This window comes from Carassius auratus, chromosome 41, assembly GCF_003368295.1.
Source record: "Carassius auratus strain Wakin chromosome 41, ASM336829v1, whole genome shotgun sequence".
NCBI classification, from domain to species: Eukaryota; Metazoa; Chordata; class Actinopteri; order Cypriniformes; family Cyprinidae; genus Carassius; species Carassius auratus.
The window spans coordinates 5709992-5732740 of record NC_039283.1 but is presented as its reverse complement, the minus strand read 5'-3'; the positions used below and the strand labels follow the sequence as shown (position 1 = coordinate 5732740).

At 35.7% G+C, this 22749-nt stretch overlaps 1 protein-coding gene across 7 annotated transcripts in view; it reads left to right on the top strand.

The window, feature by feature from the left end:
* Positions 1–22749, top strand: part of LOC113059905 (collagen alpha-1(XIV) chain-like) — a 100710-nt gene that overhangs the window by 38451 nt on the left and 39510 nt on the right. For all 7 annotated transcript variants that reach the window (XM_026228574.1, XM_026228573.1, XM_026228572.1 and 4 more), the window contains 8 exons: positions 2381–2516; positions 4528–4650; positions 6400–6549; positions 10007–10123; positions 13087–13233; positions 14436–14510; positions 16539–16678; positions 19802–19925. In XM_026228574.1, coding sequence (XP_026084359.1) covers positions 2381–2516; positions 4528–4650; positions 6400–6549; positions 10007–10123; positions 13087–13233; positions 14436–14510; positions 16539–16678; positions 19802–19925 — 1012 coding nt within the window. The remainder of the gene's footprint in view (positions 1–2380; positions 2517–4527; positions 4651–6399; positions 6550–10006; positions 10124–13086; positions 13234–14435; positions 14511–16538; positions 16679–19801; positions 19926–22749) is intronic.

The following is a 22749-nucleotide window of genomic DNA, read 5'->3' as shown; positions in this document are numbered from 1 at the left end:
GCAGCTCTGCTGCTTGTGTTATCTGTTGCAAGGGCACGTCTTTTTAAATGCATGTCCCTGTACTGGAACCCCCTTTGTCTTATGCTATAGTGATTCCTGATGTACATAATCATATGGTAAGGAATTGCAAGGAGTGAATTAAAGCACAGCCACTCTTCTGATGTGAGAATCTGCTGTTTCTGTGGCACTATAGTCTGACTTTGCTACAGCCTTTGTCTAGCACGGCTAAGTTCTTTCATGGTATAAAGTTTAATTCGAACTCTGTGGTGACTTGTCGCCCCTAACAGTAGAGAATATTGAACTATCCTGAGTTGTAATTCTCATGGAGAATCATTGGGGATTAAGCTATAAAGGAGATGGGACTGGGAAAAATGAATTTCCATTATGTTATGTATGTAAGTGCCATTTAGGTCACTGAGCAAAATGTGAGCAGAAGAAGAGAATTGATCGGAGATTGATAGTAAAGGGAAAAAAAAAAAACACTTCATTTTGAGGGAAAGTTTGAGCAAAGTTTAGAAAAAGGTTTCAGTTTCAGCACCACAGATTGGTGGACAGCTCCGCTAATGAAGGTTGTTCTGCAGGACACCGCACAGCAAAAGCAGATCTGAAACAGTAGGTGGTCAAACTCTACCTTCTTGACCATGGAGAACCACACCTGACTGATCGAAGGAAATTAGAATTGTACATAAGTTTCTGCACTTAGTACTGATCAAAAGTTTGTGATCAATATGAAGAAAAAAAAATGTATATAAAATTTAAAGTTCACATTTTTATTCCAAAAAGATGAAATTGTTCAAAGTATTAAAATAGAAAATAATTTAATAATAATAATACATTTTCACAATATTATTGGTTTTACTGTACTTTTTTATTTATTATAATGTTTTTTTTTTTTTTTACATAAATTCAACAATTGGTAAACAAAAGATACTTCACTCAAAAAATAAAAATGACCAACCACAAGCGTTTGAACAGTAATGTATTTTTAACAAGTATGATTAAGTTTTATGTGCAAGGCTTATGTGTACTAATGGAAAAAAGTGCATTGAGTGCACATATAGATATTTCACAGTATAAACTCTAAACATATTTTGCAGTCTGCTGTGGTAATTAATGATTTGATTCCACAGTTATAAGTGTATTTAGTGCTAATAAATCATTATTTTTAATATAAAAACAACCAATAATTTAATATTAAAAAACCCAGTAATTTAATTTAACATGTAAAACATGTTGGCAATTAGGAACCTTAACTTTTCTAAAACCTCGTAACATTCAAAAATGACTTCTTTTCATTTGTCTTATTTGTAGTTTGTCCATTGATAGTACTCTCACACAGAGGAAGCCACTCCACATAATGCAACCCAACATTTCATTATCAACAAGCAGTGAACTGCCATGATTTTGTGTGTGTGTGATTAATGGTGTGTCTGTGGTGAATGACTGCAGTGACTGGATGCTGGCTACAGAGCTGAGTGCTGGCTTTCAAAAGCTCAGTACTCTCTAAAGTTCAGTACACAGATTTCTAGTCTTTTGGCTTATACTCGAAACAGCTTTAATGAGAGCTGATCCAACACTCAAATATTTGGAATTGTTTCTCTATGCTGTTTGGCATTTTTTCTATCCTTGAAAATCACTCCTTACACTAGCAGATATTGCTCTTCTCCTCCAACATTACATGCTGTGTGAAAGTAAGTGCACCCCATGAAATTTGTAATGTTTTTGTGGGGAAAAAGTTAGTAGAGCCTTGCATTTATCACTACTGTACACTCTTCAGTTTCACATGATTGCAGAAATCATTGCTGACTTTATAGTCAGTGTTGAAAACAGTTGTACCGCTTAATATTTCATGGAATTTTTCTTATATAAATATAAATGTTTTGTAATAATGTAAAAATCTTTTTTTACCAGTCAATCATCGCTGAACAAAAATAAGATTTTTTTAAATGATTTATTATTTTTAAATTAGTATTATTGTTTGTTAAAGTTAGGGTAGGTGATTATACCACTTTCTCTTATTGATACTGTACAAATGAAGTTCCACTTGTGATGTCCCCATTTGTGTTTAGAAAAAAACTAAACTTTCTGGGGTGTATTTACTTTTTCACAGCTCTGTATATGCATACACATTTTTTTTTTATGTGATCGTCCCATCAACACTTATTGTTATTAAATGAAGTTGATTAAAATCATTATATACTGACCCTAATACTAAACATGCTCCATTTCTGTGTTAAACATTTATAAATGATTTACTTCCATTATAAAGCTGTTTTCCACATAGAGACCTCAAGGACATTTTGGTCCTCGCAGAGAAAGCGAAACGCATCCACACCCACACCGTGCTTTGTCTGGTATTGAATATCCTGCTCTTCTCCAGGTGTTAGTCTCAGGAAACAGAAGAAGCGTGATCCTGCAACCTCTCCTCTCAGACACAAGGTACAAGATCACAGTGACCCCTTTTTATGCAGATGGAGAGTCCACAGCTCTGGCCATGGCCTCAACCGGCAAAACACGTGAGTATGAATGAACAAATGCTGTGGGAGTCATAATAAATAAAAAATACAGTGCATTACAGGTACTTCCCAAACCCTTTCAAAACAGATGCAACTCTGCTAATTACATATTACTTTGGCATAATTGTATAGCTATGGTTTTAAGTTGTGTCCTAGCTCCCTTTTTAGAAATCATTAAATGAACACGTCATTAACACACAACCCTGCTCGGCTAATTTGAAATATTAAAAACAACAACAACTCACACTTACTAAATGTTTAGCATGTTCTTATGCAGCATCAGGAATATTTAGTGAGTAGTTATGCAGAACGACTTGGGTTCAATTCCCAGGCTAAAATAAAGGATTTTTAATCCCGTCTTAATAAATCAAGTAAAGATGCAACACTGTGTCATTCATTGTATAAAAAGGAACGTGAGCTCATTTAGTTCAATGTTAGTTAGTGATTTCACTGAGTTAATTCGTTTGGCCTTAAAGCAGTGATGAACTTGGCAGTACCTGAGGCAGTTTCAATTCTAATCGAACTAATCGTGTGTTAACAACATACCTGCGTTCTCCCTTTTTTAAGCTCAGTGAACCAGAATGTAACCCCCAAGTTAGTTTTACACAACAGTTTTGTTCTTATAGGACATCTTTTGACTCTCAATTTTAAATTTGCATAGTATTATTGTTAATTTCTTTCTAATTTCCTGTTTGTCTTATGAACGGCATTCCTGATTGTTTTATGTACCATATATAGCGCTTATGAACTGAAAATAGATCCTCTACATCACAGCACTGAGATATATATAGTTTATACTCACTGCATTTTGAAGTTGGACGGTCAATCAATGAAACATATACTTTAGCAAGATAAATAATATTGATTTGACCTATTAATAAGCATAAGAAATCTAATGTATTCCAGCCCTGGGGATCCTACTCTAATGAACTGATCAAACCCGTCTGCTTTCCTCTGATGGGATTGATTATCTACAACTTTCTCCCAGTGATCACCTTCAAATTACAGCCCAGCGTCTGATTAGAAATGCTAATGTTACCACACTGAACTTAAGATCAGGTTCTGCTAGTTGTGTTTTGTAAAAACCTTCGCCCTTGTTTCTGATTGAGGTTGAAGCTGAATTAATTATGAGTGGGGTGATATTCTCTGTGGAGGAGTGGTTATTATGTGAAAACAGAGACTTTTCTAAGAGAATGCTGGGAATTTAGGGTAGAACTACGGCCTGTAGCAGATAAACAAATAAACAAACGCTTGAATTTCTTTATCAGTATATTGATTGATTTATTTTCAATACTAAATTTTTGCATTTATGCATTTTTAATTGATGCATTTATTCAGCAAGGATACAGTACAGTAGTAAATTGACCAAAAGTGCCAGTAAAGACTTTTACATTGTAAAAAAAATAAAAAATAAAATAAAATCTCTATATTATCCTATATATATATATATATATATATATATATATATATATATATATATATATTCTTTAAATATTCTAAAAATATGTATTCTTTTGAACTTTGTATTCATTAAAAGAATCCTGTACTCATAACAATATTCTAATCTTGTGCACCAAATCGTGATATTAGAATGATTTCTGAAGGATAATGTGACATTGAAAACAGGAATAATACCATCAGATGAATCAATTACTAATAATTAATCAATGATTTATTTTGAATTGTAAGAATATTTCACAATATTACAGTTTTAAGTGTTTATTTGATCAAAACAAATGCAGGTTTAGTAAGCATAAGAGACTTTCAAAAACATCAAAAAAACTTTTCTGACCCCAAACTTTTGAAATTTATTTTTTTAAAATAACTTATTCATTGTTTATCATTGATTAATTTGTTTTATTTATTATTTTGCACCTGAACAATTTAATGATCCAGCATATTGTGCAATTCAAATCACATACGATTTTATGAAGTTCAGTTAACCAGCCACTGACATTAAATAACCACATTGCAAATACTAATCATGATCTTCTGTCTTCTGATTTGTTAGTGCCACTTTCAGGACCCAGTAACCTACGGGTGTCTGACGAATGGTATAATCGCTTCCGCATCAGCTGGGACAGCCCTCAGTTCCCTACTGTGGGATACAGAGTCATCTACCAGCCCATCTCTGGTACACACACACACACACACACACACACACACACACACACATTTGGTCATATATTGACGGGTAAGATGAATAATTAGCAGCTTGTTTGTAAGGGCTTTAAATGAAGGTGGAGATACTGTCTCCACGTCTGCTGCTCTGATTATGACTGTTCTTCCATCTGCAGTCTGATATGTGACTGTAAACAGAAGCTCTAATGTGGCTACAACACACCAGAGGAAAAAATATCGCACTCTTCTGTTTTCCACTGAAGTCCAGCCCAATAAATTCCTTTATATGATCTTAAACTCCCATCTGTGGTGGAGAGAAATGGCTTCCCCACCTACATTTAATGCCCTTCCAAACTGCTCCCAACAGCTGCTAATAATTCACCCCAGCACCGGTCATTTCTACTGTCCAGAGCTCATTTTCTGTGTCTATGTGTGTCGTTAAAAGGGAGGGTTCACTTATTCTCATTTCGTTTCACACCTAGTTTTCCCAGGCTTTGTGATGGTTACAGTGTAATGCTATGATTGTAAGTGTCCACCTACTCTTTGCTCTTTAGTTTTTGGAGTTGGTTCCTATGAGGTATGAGGGTTGAAATAACAACAACAACATTTTTTTATTATAATTTAAAATAATTTAATGTACTAAACACAATAGACATACTTAGACATTCACAGCCCGAACTCCTTTCCCATTCCACCCAGAATATTTATTAAGCATAATTAGCATAATAGCATAATAGTAAGAATATTTAGCATTTCTGTTCAGAAATAAAGGGATGGTTCACTTAAATCATTTTTTCATAGACAAATCTTTTCACAAACCTGTCTGATTGATTCATTCATGAACTGAGTTTGAGTCAAGTTGCTATATCAATAACTCAGTGATCCAGTTGACACATTAGAAGGGAAGATTTCCAATGAAAAGTGATGTAAGTTGTGTAAGGAACAAACAAAATGTACCGCCACTTGAAATGATCCCTTCAGAAGACTTGAAATATAGTACACATACAGCCTATGTAGTCAGTAAAATTAATCATAATTTCCACAAAAATATTAAGCAGTTTTCAACATTGATAATGATAAGAAATGTTTCTTGATCAGCAAATCAGCATAGTAGAGTGATTTCTAAAGGATGGTCTGACACCGAAGACTGAAAACTGTTATTTTGAATTGCAATAATATTTTACAGCATTACTGTTTTTACCGTATTTTTGATTAAATAAACATATTTCATAAACACACACACACACACACACACCCACACAAAATCTTACCAGCCTTAAACTTTTGAATAGTAGTGAATCTTGTGGGGCATTTTATCATTTTTTTTATTTTTGTATTTTATTTTTGAAGCCTGAAAACTTCCGTTCCTATTTAATGTGCACGGAAAATAATAAATAATTACAATTTCATTTCATTTTGTGTTTCACAGAAGACAATCAGTCTTGTAGGAACAAGATGAGAATGAATAAACGCTGACAGATTTTTTAAATATGTAATTTGTAGGTGAAATAATCGCGTAGCATGAACTAAGCTACAATTAAAACAGTAGTCCTTTACATATAGATTTTTTTATTGTATCAATAGTGAAAAACAACTGATTTAAGATACTAAATTACAACTTGACTATAAGTGTAACAGTACGGTGTACTTCCAGGGGGAGAAAAAAGCCAAAAACCTGTACAATAATAGTTAACTTGTTTTTCACAGTTTTCCTGTAAGGTTGCTGCGATTGTTTTCAGCTCTTGTCTCGCTCTTTGTGCAGTGCCAGGTCCGGCTCTAGAGACGTTTGTAGGGGATGATGTGAACACCCTGCTGATCCTCAATCTGTTGAGTGACACGGAGTACAGCGTTCAGGTCATCGCCTCCTACACCACCGGCTCCAGCCAACCCCTCACCAGCAAGGGCAAAACATGTGAGTCCCTGCACAAATACACACTTAAACATAATTATCTAGTAAACATGAATATGTACGCTGCCCACCGTGAGGTTTCTACACTATTCCCAACAGCCCACCATCATTTTGCTGCACCATCACATCAGATTCACAGATGTAATTTGCATCCTGTGTGAACGTCCTTGCTAATACTGTTTCTTAATAATATGCAACAGCGATAATATCGCTATGTAAGCGGACTAGCGAGAACTGTCCCTTTTGTCTGTTAATGAAACTTGAAGGTGCTCTTTGATAGGCAGCCAGCTACACATATATCAATATTCAGACAGACGGCTCCAGTAATGACAGTCCTTTGCATATAAAATTGATATCGCCAGGTACATCACAAAGTAATACCTGTTTTAGCGATTGTCATCAAAAAGCAAACAGATTATGTTTTCTCAGCGAGTGCTGAGGCCATCCATCAGAGCACTGTGGTGTTACCATCCCAATATCAGTCACTAGGGTCTTGTAGTCTTGTAATACCTGCAACTGACAGTTATATCTCAGAAAAATAAGATATATATATCTTATAGCATAATATATAACAGGAAGCCTTCCGCAATCAAGGGTGTAAACAATACTGAGCTATTGTATGTACTGTACGTTAAAGTATGAGTGTTCAGATTTCGGTAACATTTTATAATAACTGCACACTATTAATCATTAATTAAGCATTAGTAAACAGATAATTTATAATTTATAAAGCATTGATAGACAGTAATAATCAGTTTATAAATACAGATATAAATGCTTTATTCTTGATTTAAAAGCATATCTATAATGTGTAATTTCATACTTTATTCATGATCAATTTATCATTTCTCAATGAAGTATAGCATTATTTACAAACCAGTTATTTAGGAGTTGCCAGTGATTCATAAGATCACAAGAAATGTAGTAAATTCAGGTAGTTATAAAGCATTTATTAGTGGTCAGTTAACTATTTATGTGAGCTCATCTAAAGTGAGGACTAGTTATGCCTTGTAAAGCATTTATAAAGGATATTTAAAGGCTTAGTTATCTTCTAAACAAAAAGCAGAATCAAACACAACACAATGATACAGAACATAGAAATATTAACAGCCTTTAAATCTCATTTGTAAAAGCTTTACAAGGCATAAATAGTCCTCACTTTAGATGAGCTCACAAAAATAGTTAACTAACAACTACATGAATTAACCCTGAATTACAATAGAAATACATGTTAATAAACCATTTATTAACACTATAAGTAACTATTATTATATGTCTGAATAAAAAAATTATGAATGCACATTTAAATAGTTTATTAATCATTTACACATTAATTTCTAAGTGATCTTGTGAACCACTGACAACTCCTTAATAACTGGTGTGTAAATAATGCTATACTTAATTTAGAAATGATAAATTGATCATTAATAAAGTATGTAAAAACAATTATTAAATACATTATAGATATGCTTTTAAAACAGGTATAAAGCATTTATATCTGTATTTATAAACTGCTTATAAATGTCTATTAATGCTTTATAAATGATGAATTAACGGTTTCCTAATGCTTAACGAATTATTAATAGCATGCCGTTATTATAAAGTGTTACCACATTGTTTAATCAAGTGTAATCATCACACCAGAGTGTATTGTGACTCCTAATTTTTGGCCCCGGATTATAGACCTCTTGATAACCTTTTTTATACCATTTTAGATATTTATGACTTTTCATTACTTTAACTGTTGAAAAAACAAAACAAAACAACAACAGCTAAATGTAAGGCTTTTTAAGTACATGGAATGCCTAAATGCATTTTATACACATTTTAGTTACACATATCTATTTTTAGGCAAATATGTGAGTCATATGCTTTTGGATGCGACATGCATGATAATTCCTCTCACAATTCATGGCTGTCTGAGGAACCTCCCAAATGATCTCACCCTACAGGACATCTGCATATCACCTGCTCAATGGGGTCCATCAATTTTTAATACGTTTTCTGTTTGACCTCTGAATAATTGAATGCACAATAATGGATTTCCAGCTCCTTGTATTAGTACTAACAGCCAGAGGCCCTTTTTGCATGCATATAGTTCATTAAAATAGTTTATATAAGGAGGAAAGCTTATGACATGCATTATTCAAAACCTTAAACGAATCACCACCACTGTGCACCATATGTTTATCTAAAATCTCCAAGTCTCAAACGCGACTGACATGTCATTCTGTTGTGTAGCATGAATTCCAATGGACTGCTGGATTGAATGAGTAGCTCCTTTTTGGGATCTTGCTCTCATATCAAGGCTCGAAGGAGGACAGTTTCCCACCATATGGAACTTTTCCAGTGCAAGCAGACTTTGGGTTCGCCACAACTTTAGGCATATCAAATGCGTGGGACTCCATTTGTTGTGACAGGGCCACAATTGTGATTCTGTTCCAAATACTACAAGCTCCAAAGATGGGTACTGTTTTGTGCAACTAATTTAGACCATGTGCTGTGGCTTGGGCTTGTGTTTTGATGAACAAAAACGTGTGAATTCCAAAATAAGCCTATTTTTTATGGCTTTAAAAAGAGTTTTCATTCACACGGCACATTTTGTTTGGTTTGCACAAAGAGAAAAAGGAAAATAAAGAAAGAAATGGTTAAGGCCATTTGTGGCTTTTAAGTGGAGAGCCTATCTTTTAAGAATACTGTTCGAACCACTTGCTTTCCTCTCAGATGTGTTTTTCTAGCCATTAGTTTTGCCTGACCTGCAGTATTTAAAGAGTATCACACAGAAATCTGAGAAGATCAGAAAAAGAGTGCTGGTTTCAGAAAAAAAGTGAAGCCTACAGGTTTTATCCCATAACCTGCAGCACAAAGGAGCCGCTGAAAACCCTATGGCTCATTAGCCTTTACTGTAATACACGTGCTGCTTTTCATTTCAGAACATTAGACTACATTAGAGAAGCAACGATCAAGTCTTTCCTCTCACTGCCCACTAACTTGTACATTTCAACGTTTTTAGGCAGGTGTAGTCCACTACTGATCAAAAGTTGGGGGTCTGTATTTTTTTTTTTTATTGTTTTGAAAGTCTGTTATATTCTGTAACTACTATTCAAATTGAACTAAGAAGCAACACTGCATAAGATATTAAAAGTTCAATTTTAAATTAAAATGCTTTTCTGGTCATAGCTTAAATGGATAGTTACAGTACTCACCCTGTTGTTATAAACCTGTATGACTTTCTTTCTTCTACTGAACACAAAAAGATTTCTTCTGATTTTCACAAAAGGTCAATAATGCGCAAAACAACATTGGAGTCTGTTAACTTTCAGTGTTTAGACAGCCCCCCAACCCAACCCCATCCCCCCCCCCCAAACACACACACATTGATTTTTCAAAGTATTCTGGTTTTGCTTTACCACTAAATTCATCTAGTTTCAAGATAACTGTTTTCTTCTTCCCCTTGCAGTGTTCCTGGGGGTGAACGGTCTCAGCACATACCAGGTGCTCAGTAGCAGCATGTGTGCCCAGTGGCAACCTCACCACCACGCCACGGTCTACAGAGTCGTCATTGAGTCACTGCTTAGTGAGTGATACACACACACACACACACACACACACACACACACAACTCAAACACATTGTTAATGCATTGCAGAGCAAAGCCATAAGGTGGCTTTCTGTTTTGCAATATTGACATACATTTCAGTTTCTGAGGTAATGGGATATTATGGCTCATTTCAGCACAGACCTCCAGGCCTCTGGGCTGTTCAGCAAAACTCTTTTATTGTATGCATATTGCTCTGCTGGCGTGTGACATGGCTTCGATTCAAATTTAAAACAGTCAAAAGCCCTTTCCCGTTATTGCTTTTCTTATTCCTGTCTGATACTTCACCGGCCCAGCTTATCTGGCAATCCTGGAAATCTTCTGTTCTCCTTCCAGCGAGTGATTGCTCAGATGGCTACCAGCTCAGTGATGCTATTAAAACCAGATCCTGCCGGAAGCCCCAGTGTGTGTGTCGCTGTGTGTGAATTATTTGAATGACGGTCGTTGCAGTTCCTCAAATCTGGCTCGCGAGATCCACTTTCCTGCAGAGTTTAGCTCCAAACATAATCAAACAAACCTACCTGTGATTTACTAATGATCTGGAAGACATTGATTAGCAGACTGAGCTGTGTATGATCAGGGTTAGAGCTAAACTCTGCAGGAAAGTGGATCTCGCGAGCCAGATTTGAGGATCACTGCTACAGAAGCTAGGGAAATAGAAACCTTCAGTTATTTTTCAGTTTATTTTTAACTGTCAAATCATGAAAATATAATTCTCACATGTTAGCTGGGTTGATAATGACTTTCAGATCATAATCTAAGAATATATAATAGTATAATTCTGGTATTCAAATTCCTGCTTTTCTGCCCTTGCTGAGATATAATCTTATTTTAACAGTTAAAGTAATTTCCAATAACTACCTTCAAAAAAGAAAATAATAAAAAATAAAAATACTTTTTTTATCAAGCAAGGGTGCATTAAATTGACCAAGGACATTTAAAATGTTATAGAAGATTTCTGTTTTAAATAAATGCTGTTCTTTGAACTTTTTGAACTTTTGAATTTTTTTATTCATCAAAGAATCCTGGAGAAAAAAAAAATCACAATGTATTATGGTTATGATAAAAAATATTAAGCTGTTGCACAAACACTTTCAACCTTAATAATAATAATAAGAAATGTTTCTTGAACACCAAATCAGTATATTAGAATGAAGGTTCATGTGGCACTAAAGACTGGAGTAATGGCATTACAGAAATAAATTACATTTCAAATTGTATTCAAAAAGAAAACACAAAATTGAAAATATTCTTTAAAATTGTAACAATCTAGCACAATTTTACTGTTTTTACTGTATTTTGATCACATAAATGCAGCCTTGGTTAGCATAAGAGTCTTCTTTAAAAAAATTAAAAATAAAATAAAATAAAAAAATTCCAGACCTGTAACTTTTAAATGATAATACACATACTGAATAAATAAATAAATAAAAACACACATTTTGTTGTTGTTGTTGGTGTGTTTTTAAGAGGTTATGTTAAAAAGTCTAGGTAGGGGAAAAAAAATCTAACATAGAAATTCTGTAAAACTCTTAATATATTATAAATATTATTAATATAATATAATATAATATAATATAATATAATATAATATAATATAATATAATATAATATAATAATTTTGTTTTAAAGATTTTGCAATCTGTTTTTCCAATTAAGGAAGATTTTTGTTAAAGAAAAAAGTTGCAATTGAAGATTACCCTGTAATCATGTTAAACTATTCCGACAAAAAATATATCAAAACTACTGCTGCTTTCCTTTTGGCTTTCTTCTTGTCAAATAATGTCCAATCCTTGGTACCCAGTAGGAACAGTGGATTGGTTATTTGCCATTTACTCGTAGGGAGATTTTGGCTGTGGAATATCAGCCAGATTTATGATTCTTCTGCACCGAGCGCTCGTGGTGAAGTGAAGCGTTCCTGCGTGCAGATGTGAGGAAGGGGAGGAACTGTCCTGCGTGTGTCAGAGATGTGACTGGACTGAGAAGTGCAGTCTGTTGAAACAAATGCTTAAAGGAGGATAGTTGTTTCCTGAGCCGAGCTGGAGCGCTTGCCACCTACTTTTCCATAGAGCGGGAATGTAATAGGCAAATGTCGCATCCCATTGTTTGATCAGCTCCGCAATCAAATCATGTCTGAGCAAGGGAATATTGTTGATCTTATTATGGCATTCCAATTTTTGCACTCCATATTATCATTAGAAAATGCAAAGAAAATGGCTTAATAAATCATTTTTTTTTGGCAATAATGCTTCTGAACAGCCCAGCCGGTTATATTCCCCATGGAGGCAGCTGTTTAATGGCAGACAAATTAAGATGTATGAACCAAGTCAAGCTGGATATTAATGTCTGGCATCACAAACAAAATAAAGAGATATGTAGAAAAAGAGAAAATCAGAAAGAAAATGAGATTTGGCATCAGCGAGAACACCTTCACATTTAGAAAGAAAAGAAAGTGAAAAGAATGAAAATATTGGTTTCTTTCATTTAACCCGAGCTTGGGTTGCTTATCACGGTTCACCCATTTCCCTGCAGTCTTCAGCCTCCGATTAAAACAATTAAAGACCTCTCCGCTGAACTCTATGGGCTGAATACAAGGTTTATCCTTCCTGAGCCCAAACACTGATCATTTTCTCAGCTTTGGAAAATAATTACAGCTGTGAAACATGCTAAAACATGATTAACTCATAGTTCCTTTCATTTAAACAGCCAGTTTGTGAGCAACAACACATGCCTGTTAAAAATAACATCACTTCGGCGAGCTGCTGTGGTGCCATTTTTCCTCATTTCCAACTTCAGGCTTCGTTTATAGTCTGAGGACTTGAATGGTACTGTCTGATTAATTAGCACATTTGTTTGCTGGAGAAAGCTTTTGTGATTGCATTTTATTTGACTTTGATTGTTGCTTGAATGCCAATCCTGCTGTTTTTTTATTATTTGCGCAGACGGTCAGAAACAGGAAGTGAGGGTCGGTGGTGGTGCATCTAGAGAGTGCTTCTTCAACCTTTCCCCCGACACCCAGTACAAGATCAGCGTCTACAGTCTTTTACAGGACACAGAGGGTCCAGCCGTCATCACAATGGCATCCACTGGTAAATACACTCTGATAACTATATATTTTACATGGCAATAATAACTATATACTTTCAATCAGGGTGCACACCATATTAAATTGTGAATGAATATAAGATTGTGAAGGATCGGTTCTATGGTTGTCTGTCCTATCATAACCTTGTTTTTAGTCATGTTAGATTAAATATGGGCATCTGTCCTTAATAAGATTTACTGGGGTGTTAAATAGGGTCAGATGCTACACCTCCCTAGGGTCTTTTAGCCACCAATAAAACACCTGAAGGCGACTTGGTTTGCTGCCTTGAGTGACAAACTCTGTTGCCAGGACAGTCTTTGTATAGCAGAAATGATTATTATTTAGGAGATTTGCCACCAGTGTTATATATATATATATATATATCGCAGAATTCACAGGTATCTGACTTTATTTCTCATAACTACGGTACAAGTTTACATCTTGCAGTTTGAATCTTGAAAAAAAAAGACAGATGTTACAATGCCGCAATTACTTTTTTTTTTTTTTTTTTCTGTAGCAGACATGAGCTTCCATGAGACTGACTGAAGCATTCTTAAACACAAAAATAATACTAAATATAAAAAAATAATAAAAATTTTAACAGCTGAAAACCAAATTGCCATTCGTTGTCATTACGTGGCCTCATCAAATTTATCAGCGTTCTTTGATCATGATTCTACACTGGTGAAAAAAAAAAAATCTTAATTAATTATTTGATCTCGTTTCCTAAATATTTTTAAAACATGAAAAATGTGCTATCTTCATTGGCAAAGTCTTGTTTTCTCAGTTTACCTAATTCACCCAATATATTAAATATGACATATATTTGTATGCATGTTTAGATAGTTTTACTGAAAAACTCAATAAACATAAAAATAATGATTAAGAGCATATTTTTGCAGTTTATGGGGATTTTACACTGTACAAGTGTCAGTGTATATAACACACAAGTTAGCGTGTCAATTGGGCGGCAGAAACACTTCAATGATACAGGTCATTTCCAGCCAATGAAGTGAAGACAACATCCTCCCTTGACCACATCCACTCAGTCACTGCCTGAGGAACAGACTGAACCACCATTGGTAGAGCAGTGTGCCCTATTTCATTTACAGTTTCCGTTGAGATCACAAATCTGATTGTGTGTGTATTAAAGTGTAGACAGCCTGGCCCTGCTCTGGTTTATGTGTTGTTTTGTTGTTTCTGCAGCTCCAGCACCCACCCAGCCACCGACCGCACCCCCCACCACGATCCCTCCTCCCACCATCCCCCCAGCCAAAGAAGGTAGGACACCAGTGTGGGGAAATTGGCCTGTCTGCCATCGTTTTCCCCTGTTTGCTGGCCATGTCCCTATGTGTTGTGTGACCTTTCACTAACATACATCTCTGCTGACAGCTAACCTTTACTTAGTCTCGGAGCCACTCCGCACTCAATAAATATGTCTGAGTCTTCCCAAAACATCTGATAAAAGCACACAGAACTTATTTAACCTCCTTATATAGATCTTTTTGATTTTAAACTTTATAGTGGATATACAGTTCTGTCTGGCAGGTGTTTTTAATGTATCCTAAAGTAAGACCTGAATAATTTCTTGGCCTGAAACCGAATGCTGCTTTAGATTTATTTGTTATTTTTAGATGGCTTTATCTGTGGGCCTTTGGATAGTCGCCCGAATGCTTTGCCCTGCATGTTACACATGACTCTTATTGAGGTCAGGTCACATGGTAAAAAGCTAAACATTTATTTCCTTAAAGAGGTCATGAAATCAAAAGGAGAGTTTTGTGACTTTTTTAAGTCCGTGTTTAGCTCTTGGACAAAAGTGTGATATGTCTCACAAACTTGCTGTTTTAATAAGCAATGAGTCAGCGTAAGAAAGAAATTAGGTTTTTTTATTAATCCCAGTGAGTCTAATGAGGCTGTTTACTTAAATGATTAGGTCAGAGTTGTTCATTTAACACACTTTGTACTAAATGTTCAGAAGCATGAGGTTAGTCAGATTTGTTGAAAAATGTGTTTCATTGCATAGTTCCTGTGGCTCAGTGGTAAAGCATTGTGTTAGCCATGCAAAATGTTGTAGGTTTGATTCCCAGGGAACACGTTAGGTAAAAAATGTTAGTCTGAATGCACTGTAAGTCACTTTGGATAAAGGCGTCTGCTAAATGCATAAATGTAATTTCACGATCATCAATGCAAAAATTTTTGTATGTAAAATAGACAGTAATATTGTAACTATTTTCTGTTCAATATATTTTACAATGCAATTTATTTAAAATATATCTAAAATATTTTCTAATATTATAAATTTTCTGTCACCAATTTAATGCATTCCTGCTAAAAAAATAAAAATAAATAATAATAATAATAATAATACTTATTTTGAAAAACAACAACAATAATATGAATAATAATGTTTATTATGAATATGCCATTGAATCAGATTACTTTCTAATTCAGAGTTGTTCATTACCGAAACAACCCATTTATCTCTTTGGTCTGAATGAGAATCTTGACAAACTGAATGAGCTGTCCCAATTTGTACAGTAATGAGATTTGACAGTTCTTTCAAGTTGTTAACGAGCACAATGCCTAAAACTTTTAGTTTATTCCCAAACGACGTGTCAGTCGTGTTCAGTGCCATTCTTGTTCAGACTCAAAACAGCGACTCATCCAACCAATAAAAACCTCTAAATACTTTTGATTGTGCTAGACTTTGGAGGTTACGCCTTTATTTGAAGGGGACGATATTACAGTGCAACTCCACAATTAAATTCTAGTAATAATAAATAACTACATGTACTAAGTTAAGTACTTACTACAGGGTTAAGGTTAGGGTTAGGGTTCGTTGCTCAGTTATGCATAACTTTCAGTTATTACTGTAGTAAGTATGTAGAATTTAGCACTTTAAAATAAATGAATTATATATGTAACATCAGCCTTAAAATTTATTTCATTAATATAATCTAATTTATTAAGATTGATTCAGACACCAAAATAATATTTTTGACTTGAATAAAACCAGTTAGATGTTGGTACATAAAGCTTATTTCTAGGTTACTGAGAGTGTGTTTAGCTCTAAATCCTGCAAAGCAGGCGGAGTATAGCAGAGGTATCTGGGAATTAATTAAGCCTCCTTGTTTTATCCAGCTAGCTGTGATGGAGATCCTGTCAGTGAGAAAGGGAAGTGTTTGGAATCATTTGACATCTGTTGTACTGCAGCGCTTGCACAGTAATGAGAATTTCTTATTTTAGCTAGTGATTTTTCACCTGCTTCCTCTCTCTCTCTTGCTCTGTCTTTATAACGTTCTCTCTCAGTTTGCAAAGCAGCCAAGGCAGACCTGGCCTTCCTTGTAGATGGCTCCTGGAGTATCGGAGATGACAACTTTCAGAAGATTATCCGTTTCCTATACAGCACAACTGGTGCGCTTGATGTGATTGGCCCCGAGGGAACACAGGTATGACGCGCCTGATATATTTGTCAAATTCAGTCTACTTCATATTGTTTTTATTTGTTTACATTGTATAACATTTCTAACATTTTTATGAAATAAATGAATGTCATCCTGAGCTAAACGCAAAACTGTAAGCCCAAGATGTAGATGAGTTTTTTTCTTCATTGGATTCTCTGCAGTGAATAAGTGTCATCAGCATAAAGGTTCAGACAACATCACAATAATTCACTCAAGTCCATCATTCAACATTATGTGAAGTGAAAAAGCTGTGTGTTTGTAAGAAACAAACGCATCAATACCCATTTTTTACTTCAATAAATTGCTTCTAACTGAAAAGATAAGTCCTGTATCCATAATATCACTTTCTCCATTGAAAATGTGTGGATTAATTGTGGATTATTGTGATGTATTCATCAGCTGTTTGAACTCTTTCATTTCATTAATATGATATTATCTGCAAGTACAGTTTTTTAAAATATGCTTTTAAGATTTTGCATACACAAGTACACATTCAGTATTCAAAAAACTTAAGCACACTTATTCACAAGGAACAGATATATGTTAAAATTTCATATAGACCATAGACCATTAAAAATATAGAGCCTATTACAAATTTGCAGAGTCATGCATTCCACATGGACGTTACAGATTTAAATGCTCTGCTTTTGAATTTATAATGTCTGATTTGCCTCAAAAAGGTTTTTTTGCTTCTCTCAAAGATATTTTTTTGGATTGAGGCATCATGAGAATAGCTATTCTGGGATAGAGACCACACTTCCAAGCATTTAACCCAGAGAGAGCATTAGATAAAAATAGCCTTGTGTAGACTTGTCAGTCCAGGATTCAGAAGATCTTTATCACAACCCATCAGTAGCTTTAGGGATCACTGCAGTGGACCTACCACAGGGGATGTGAAAACAGGAGAATAAGCACGTTTCAAGGGCAGGAGCTGAAGTAAACAGAAGAACACGGATAAAACATCTTCTTCTTTTACACACAGATGTTTGCGTTCTCTCATGCATGATGACATGGCTTCTGTGTCTCTCTTTTTTAGATTGTGGCCTAGTGGTTAAAGATCTGAGCTGGTAATCTCAAGGTTTTAGGTTTAAGCAATCCATGTTCCAGAATCTGACTGAGCAAAACACTTTCAGGTCAAAAATGAACCAGGGATTGAGGCAAAAATGACACTGAATTTTTAAAAAATGTGGTGAGAAAAAAGCCTCAATAGTCAATTTCTATGAGGTCATGTTTTTCTGTTATCTAGCATTTGATATATAATATACACTATGGTTCAAAAGTTTGGGTCTCTTTTTTAATAAATTAATACTTTTCAGTAATACTTTTTGAAAACCCTAGAAAAGTATTTTTGAGCAACAAATCAGCTTATTATTAGTGAGTTTTTACAGGATGGTGTGGAAAACAGGGAATGTATTTTAAACTGTATTTTCACTGTCACTGTTCTGTATTTTCCTTGGCAACCACTGGGTGAGAGACTTCTTTTTAAAAACAAAAAACAAAATATCAACTGACCTCAACCTTTTGAATGCTTAAGGCTATTTTAGAGCTATTTATCCTATACACTTAAGTGATACTTTCAAATAGCTGATTGGGTTTCAATTTAGTACATTTGATATTAACTCTAAATATAATACTAAATAACACACTACAGTTACAATTATAATAAAACAACTTACATGCTTTATAGGGGTGTAACGGTTCACAAAATTCACGGTTCGGTTCGATACGATACACTGATGTCACGGTTCGGTTCGGTTCGATACGTTTTAGATACAGCAAAATGTAAAAACATCTCAACTTTTCAGAATGCCGCAAGCGCACCGCGGGTCATGTGACAAGAACCAACCAATCAGCTTCATCCTTTCCCGTAACAACGTTGAGAGCTCAGCCAAGATGAAGGAACAGCTGATCATAGTTGTATATGGATTGCAATTTTGAAATAAATTTAGTAGCAGAGCTACTGCAAGCGATTTTTAGAGCTGCAAATCCATTTATCCTTCGCTGAAATTTCCGCGTCTCATGGAGAGAGCACGTCATTGTTGCTTAGCAAAGACAGACGCCTCATGAGCGCTTCTGCCCGAGAAAGACGTGCTTAGCGTTTTCCATGCGTTTTTAGGAGCGATATGTGAACGGCCCCTAAGGCGCTCGCTCACTCAGCACGCGCTGAAGGCTCGTTGCAAAATGTCTAATGCATTTAACAGACCAGAAATATAAGATCCTAAAATAACCAACAGGTCTGGTGTTTGGGTTGGATTCCCTGTAAGCTATAGTGTCTAAATGCTGCAGGGATAGTTTGCTGCGTGCATGTTTCTCCTTTTTTTCGTCTTTTCCCAGATAGTACTGACGCATATATCCCAGATATTCCCGCTGGGGTTTTTTTTTTTTTTTTTTTTTTTTGTATTCCCGCTGGTGTACCTTGTCATGTTGCAGATGCGACATACCGTTGTTTTTTTATCCACCACTCTCTTGCCATCACCATTATAGCTTAAAGGGAATCCAAAGTGCACCCAAACACCAGACCTGTTGGTTATTGGAGGATCTTCTCATTTCTAGTCTGTTAAACGCATTGGCTATTTTGCAACGAGCCTTCAGCGCGTACTGAGTGAGCGAGCGCCTGCTGAGTAGCCTAACATAAACATATAAGATGGTTTTTTTTTCTTCTTCGGGAGTGTCAGGGGCGTTGCCTGTTACGTTGTTTGGGTTATTGGGCTACCTTGTTGAACGCATATCATTATATTTCTATCTCTCTCTCTCTCTTTTTTTTTTTTTTCCAAATATAATTAATTACTCCAACGAACCGTTCGGTATACATAATGCGTACCGCGTACCGAACCGAAAGCGTCGTACCGAACGGTTCAATACGAATACGCGTATCGTTACACCCCTAATGCTTTAGTATGGTAGTCAAAATAAGTGAACTTCTTTAAAGCACAATAAAAGATTATTAAAATATAAGGATTTAAACTGTACTGAATTATGTTAAAAATACAACATGCCCTTATAAAAGTACCAAAATGCCCTTTAAAACCAATTCCAGAGGGGAAATTCATTCTGACGTTGATATACTGTTGCTTTAAATGGCTGCTAACTTTCTTTCTACAACTGAAGGTGGCCATTGTTCAGTTCAGTGATGACGCCAGGACTGAGTTCAAGCTCAGCTCCTACGGTGATAAGGAGGCTCTGCTGGACGCCGTGCAGCGCATCACCTACAAGGGAGGAAACACCAAGACAGGCACGTATCTCCATCCTCAGAGTCAATTAAACTGCTATCTATCCATAACCTTTTTATTGTTAGCTCATTCTGTTTTATTTATTTTTTTTATCCGTATGTTGATTGCTCATTCTATTGTTTGTTTTATACTCTATGTCTGTCTGGTCTTACCTGGTCTGGTCTGCTTTGTATTACAATCTTTGATTTTCAGTAGTCGTGGCCTAATGGTTAGAGAGTTCGAGTCAGACTTGTAGCCCAAAGATTACGAGTTCGAGTGTCTGTACTGCCCTTGTGTGTTCACTACTGTGTGCACTTGGATTGGTTAAATGCAGAGCACAAATTCAGAGTTTGGGACACCATATTTGGCTACATGTCACGTCACTTTCCAAATTAATTACTTTAAGTATGTTTAGATATTTAAACTGGAAAACCTAACATAAACACTGATAAAAATTTTTTGTAATAATAGTTACTAACCCTGAACCTACCCCTAAACCTAACCCTACCCCATGCAGTTACCTTGTATTACCAGAACTTTCTTAAATAAATACACTGTAAGTACACTATAAGAACATGTTAGTACCAAATTTTTTATCTGAAGGTAAATTGGTAAATTTAAACATTCATATCCAAGAAGACAGAAATCAAAGTTCTCTTCTAATATCCAAAATGGTTTTCCTGGTGAACAGCATGCTGGTCCACCAGGTAGATCTGGATCAGATTATCACTAACCAGCATACACCAACTTCTACTGCACCAATTTGGAAATTTATGCTGGTCTTTGAGCAGTGAAATCTCCTTGTAATCTGTGTCCAGACAAACATTCTTTATTAAGGTCCTGTTTTAGAAGACCTAGACCAAGGACTTAATAGTGTGAGTTAGAAAAGTAGCATGGCTCCAGCTCAGTGAGCATCAGAGCAGCACGAAGTGTCCCTGCGCTCGTTTTCGAGCTGACTTACTGCAAGTCTTTGTTCTAAAATGAATCACCTTTCATTCTACTTGGTAAAGGAATGGCAGCCCCCACCCTCATGTGTCCTCACAAACACACACATACACAAACGTCCCGTATAAGGTATATTCTCCATGGCAGTGAGCCCCCCGTCAGTGGGTGGGCGGCAGATGCTGCGCCTCACTGGTGAGCGCAGATACATGTCTGTGGACATGTGTGATCTAGGTATTATGAGCCCAGTGCATTTATCCATCCCGGCTTTAGCAGGCTGCTCATTTGAAACATGAGCATGACTTATTTTCTGAGGGTATTAGGGCTAATCCCTCGCCTGCATTTCCCTACATTCATATGCAGAGGATGAGGTGAGGATCAAAGTGATTGGCCTCATTCAACGTGTTTAAACTTGGGAAAAGAAGTCAATTCTGAGTATTTAGACCGTCTGTAGGTTTCTCGGAAATTCAGAAAATATTTAAATGGGATGATGTTGTTTTGAAGTTCAAAGTTTTCGAAGAATTGTGTTTTTAGAGTTTTTACCTGATGGTATGATACTTTTTTTGTGGCCTATGGCATGACACTTCCTGTCAGTCAATCAGCGGTGCTTTTGCCTCCGTCAGTTCAAGGCCACAATCTGCAGTCTAAATTATTGTGTTCTCATCTGTTATAAAAAAAAAATAACTCACACATCAAATGGTGCTGCCGTCTGCTTCCTTAGTTGGAGTCCGTCATTAGTCTCCCTCTGACAGGAGCTGAAGAAAAGCAAGAAAGAGAAACAGGCAGCTTCAGGAGTCATTCAAGCAAAGCCACAAGGCCCCCTTGTTCAATTCGTCGCAATATATCGCCAAAGTGCAGCATCTCAGACGGCGTCCATATTTTATTCAGAGTACAGCTTTTGTGAGGGGATTGTGTCTAATACTCGCTGATCCAAGGGAACCTGAGACGTTTCCGAGAGATTAGAGATGCAAATTCGAAATGAGCAGCCCGGCTGATGTCTTGCAGCTGCAGTGCCAAGTTAGTGATAATGGTAAAATACTGAAATGGGGCAGTGCAGCTTGTTAGATCCCACAGTTCAGGTCAAAAATTCATTTCATCAGGAGTCTGACTTTGTTTTGCTCTGTTCTAAACACTTGCCACTTTGTGAGCTTCAAAATAGAAGGTGAGGCCGACGATGGCTCCCACAATTTTTGTAACCCAACCAGGTGCAAATTAAAGTTTAAGTGCTCATGTAAAGCATAAACAAAATATAAAATGTTAATTCATGACAAAAATATGCTGTGCAAATAAACCCCTAAATGTCCTAGTTTGTTGTGTAATCAGTATTTTTATAATTAATACAAATATTAAATTTTTTATTAAATTTAAATATATCTAACTGTGAAAAATATTTATAGTTACTAAAAATTATTTTATTTACTTTGACATTATTTATTTATTTATTTTTATGAGTAAATAATGTATCATAATGTATTGTTAACAGTGTTTGGAATAACGCCGTTTAAAAGAACGGCGTTAGGTATCGACGCTATTTTTTCAGTTACGGGGTAATATAACTAATTACTTTTCCGTTTGTTACAATGCCATTAACATTACTGGACATTAAATGCGGTGTGTTACTATAAATCGATTTAATAAACTATGCAATCCGAACAGACCCTGGCTCACACAGCGAGTGAGGAGGTGGGTTAATAACGAGATTATGATTGGCTAAGGCAGAGTCATGTGTTTCATGGTGGCCAATCAGAGACAGTGTTTTTACACAGATGCTGCAGATTACACAGCAGCAGCAGAAATGGCGAGTCAGGAGCAATCAGATGAAAAGTTGGCATTTTCAAGGTGGAGATATAAGCAGTACTTCAAATTCACTGTGGTCAAAGGCAAGAACGTGCATGTAATGTGTAC